This window comes from Phalaenopsis equestris, unplaced genomic scaffold, assembly GCF_001263595.1.
Source record: "Phalaenopsis equestris unplaced genomic scaffold, ASM126359v1 Scaffold000276, whole genome shotgun sequence".
NCBI lineage: Eukaryota > Viridiplantae > Streptophyta > Magnoliopsida > Asparagales > Orchidaceae > Phalaenopsis > Phalaenopsis equestris.
Genome location: NW_018164718.1, coordinates 794,151 through 798,118, shown reverse-complemented (window position 1 = coordinate 798,118; position 3,968 = coordinate 794,151). Strand labels below are relative to the sequence as shown.

Here is a 3,968-nt window from a genome sequence, read left to right as displayed (position 1 = left end):
GAGGAGATTGTTGTGTTAATCTAGTTGTCTCTAGAAATTGTTTATGTATTTTTGCACATTTTTCATGTGGATTAGGAAGTTTTGAAAACCGTTTTGTGGTTAGGTGGTTAGGAAAACCGTTAAGTGGTTAGTTAGTTTTATTTTCAGAAAAATGTGATGTATTTGCTTATAAATTAAACCAGAAAATGTAGAGGGTGTGTGAACTACTAAAAAAATTCCTCCATTTTTGTTGGCGTTTAAAGTTTGGTTTTGAAAACCAACAATGTCTGACCTCCAAGCTCATCCCCTTTCTTCTCCTCGACCGACAAGACTGTACTGCTCCGCTATGGCGATACCATGCCTATCACAGCCTCCACCTCCACCTCCCTAAACAATACTGCGAGCTCCCCCTTCTACCACATCCCCCTTCTTCCCCCACCTTCCTTCCATGCACCGAATTCATCCGCTACCTCGACAACTACGTGGTGGCCTTTAGGCTCGAACACCACATCCGATTCCGCCGTCGAGTTGACTCTGCCGAGTTCGAATCAGCACTGGCACGGTGGCGAGTTCTCGCGGCCAACCTTGAGACCGGTGAGGTGGAGGAATATGAGGCTCGATTCGTGGTGGTTGCAAAGGGGGAGAATGATGAGCCGGTGCTGCCGACCGGGATTGTCGGTCTGGACCGGTTTGAGGGGTTGGCGGTTCATTCGCATCAATTCCGGACCGGGAAGGCTTACCAAGGGCTCGATGTACTTGTAGTTGGGTGCGGGAATTCGGGCATGGAGATTGCATGCGACCTTGCGGAATGTGGGGCCCGAGCCACGATTGTGGTGCGGAGCAAGGTTCGTTTCTCGGAGCCATTTTTATGTTCGGTATTCACTTGTACAAGTAATAGTTTAATGTACTGAACAAAACGAAACTCTAATATATTTTGAACAGCAGCAAAAGAACCAGCTACAGTAGTACTTACAATATACCCTCTGCAGCCTAGCCAAAAATAAAAGAAAATGGATACGGAGGTTGAATCATAATATAATATATCTATGAGGACAGCTAATCCATGCCAATAATTCTAAAGGGGAGGAACACCGATCGATGTACAAAAACTTAATATAATTAAGGTTGTCAAAACTGTTCTCTATTCCTGAACAGTTCGTGTTCTGCTCGCTAAGCAAACAAGCTGAATACAAACACACTTTTTGAGCTTGAAATATAAACGAACCGAACACGAGCTGAGCCTGGCCTCGCTCTACACTGGACTGACTATAAATTTTCTGAAAATGAAGAACAGATGATCTAAAAATCAATTATTAGAAGTCTCTAACATATATTATTGTGAGCCAATAGTAAGGCTGGATTATATTAGTTACTATATTGTCTTTCAATGTATTTTAAAGATGTACATTTTGATGGCTTCCAAAGATTGATTAGATTAATGATTTATTTATATTGGCATTGGGAACATGCATGCAGGTACATCTGGTAACGAGGGAGATATGGCGGATTGCACTTGTCGCCATGAAAATTTTGCCATTTAGTTGGGTCGATTTGATTGTTCTTACTCTATGCTACATGTGGATGGGGAACACGGCCAAGTATGGTTTGCACCGGCCAAGTAAGGGACCCCTTTATTTGAAAATGAACACTCTATTCTACCCCGTTGTGGATGCTGGCACTTTCTCAAAGATTAAATCCGGCGAGATTGAGGTTCCTCCAAATCTCGCAATTTCTTACTTAAAATTGTTGAACTCTATTGTACATGTCTTATAATGAACTTTATTATTATTTTAATAACATTATTTGCATATCTTCATTATTTTAACATCTGGTTAATGTTAATCACTACAAGACGGCTATCAAAATTAGGGTTGTAAATGAGCTAAGTATTAGCAAGCTCAGTTTTCGCTTGTGTTTGGCTCATTTGCAATTAATTATGTTTGAAATTGTCTCATGTTCTAAATTGTTCGTGAATGATGTGTTCGTGTTTGGCTCGAAATTGATTCTTGTAAATTAATTAAAAAAACATAGACGTAAAGCGTTGCATTCAAACCTTCACTATTTCTATATAATAAAAGTCACAAAATCACATGACCACACAAATTATTGTTATTTCTACATATATATATAAATATATATAATATGTTATTACATAAATATCATATATAATTTCCTTATTTCGAGCTAAAATAAGACAAATACGATTGAACATAAAGTTACTCGTGTTCGCTTCTTTATAATTCAAGCTTAAAAAAATTATTCTCGTTCGACTCGCTTACATAACGAATGATTCGAACATGAGATATTCGCTTTTTTAATAACCCTAGTTGCAACCATGGATCAAAAAATGTATATACTTTGAACTTTTTTTGGCTATTATTCTTAATCATTATATGAATTTTTATCATATTCTTATGATTATAATTCTCATATTTTCATGAATGAGTAGGTATTTCCTGAAATAACAGCTATCGAAGGCAAGAATGTTGACTTCGTGAACGGGAAGCAGCGCCGCTTTGATGCTATTATTCTCGCAACGGGTTATAGAAGCGCGGTTAAGAAGTGGCTTAAGGTAACTAACTAATCGTTCCAATAGTGATTAGTACCCTTATCTTCCTAAAATTAATTTAAAAAGTAGATTAATCACTAAATTCAGTCTAAGTTCTACTCAAATGTGATGCTTATGTTTACTTCCGTATTCAGTAATTATTTTATGATGGCATTAACATGCATACCGCCTAGTTCCTATATTTACAACGCCTAAACTTTGCTTTATACATTTGTACCTCCTAAATCCTTCATATCACATAAAAATACTTCCATTTTAACTGTGTGTGTGTGTGTGATATTTAATCTATATATCAACGAAAAAATGTACAGATAATACTATAGCTCATTCTTTATGCTCGAGTCATTATCACATATACGATGTTGAGATAATGTGTTACATTATATGCACTTTTTTCATCAATGTCTTTTAAAGAATTAGAAGTGTGAACAACAATATTTATCAAATCCTCAGATGAAATCAAGTTTACAGAGAAATAGTATATGTATTATGTAATAGTAATTAAAAAAATTGAATGCTTAAAATAAAATTTATTAACATAAGTTGTTCGTTTAATGCACAGGGTGATAATTTCCTTATTGGTGATGATGGAATGGCGAAGCAAAGGTTCCCCAAACATTGGAAAGGGAACAATGGACTCTATTGTGCAGGCCTCGTTAGGAGAGGGATTTACGGTTTAGCTGAGGATGCAATAAGCATTGCAAATGATATAAGCAACATATTACAAAATGAGGAGCAGAAAGAAGTTTAGTTATTAAATAAACATGTTGTCATGTCATAAAGAATAACTAATTCTTATCATTTCCCGGCAGGAGACTTCCTTGCATAACATAATATTTGAAATAAAGAAAGGTTGCATATTCTTTCGCTGATAATTATCTTCTCGATGGCATTTGTTTGTATTTTTTTAACACGATCTGTTCACTTTAATCTTTTGTGTGGATAATATTAGAATTATACTAACAAGAATAAGAAAAGAAGCTCTTAATTTTTTCTATATTATCTAAAAGTACAAGACTAATGCAAATGATTTTAATGTTACCGGGCAAGTTGCAAGTTGCACCAAGTATTAAAATCAAAACTATATCAAAAAATACAAACCATTAATCATTGTAAAACGAATGAGGTCAACTAAATTTTAGCTAATAATAAATAATGTTTCAAGTATAGAGGGGAATTCATGTGAAATTACTCGCCATATTCACTATATCGGCTTGAGTTTTGGCGAGTTGATTTAGTTCTTGAATGATGAATATTGGTGAGTTTGGAAGAGAGGCTTTGTTGACAATAGGGGACTATGCCTAGTCAAAGTTAGATGGAATACCTTTTAGACTTTGCTTGGCTGATCCCTAAGCTGAGTATGCTAAATTAAGAGCTTAAATTGATTGGAATTGAAAGACAGGTTTACCATATTTTTATT

The 3,968-nt window shown here is 35.6% G+C and overlaps 1 protein-coding gene across 1 annotated transcript in view; it reads left to right on the top strand.

Annotated features, from left to right (window-relative positions):
• The window catches only part of LOC110024792 (probable indole-3-pyruvate monooxygenase YUCCA10), a 15,624-nt gene extending 12,274 nt beyond the window's left edge, over positions 1 to 3,350 (top strand). The window contains exons 2-5 of the mRNA XM_020724950.1: positions 243 to 824; positions 1,456 to 1,689; positions 2,429 to 2,551; positions 3,111 to 3,350. Coding sequence (XP_020580609.1) covers positions 243 to 824; positions 1,456 to 1,689; positions 2,429 to 2,551; positions 3,111 to 3,299 — 1,128 coding nt within the window. The 3' untranslated portion in view covers positions 3,300 to 3,350. The remainder of the gene's footprint in view (positions 1 to 242; positions 825 to 1,455; positions 1,690 to 2,428; positions 2,552 to 3,110) is intronic.
• The last annotated feature ends 618 nt before the right edge of the window (positions 3,351 to 3,968 follow it).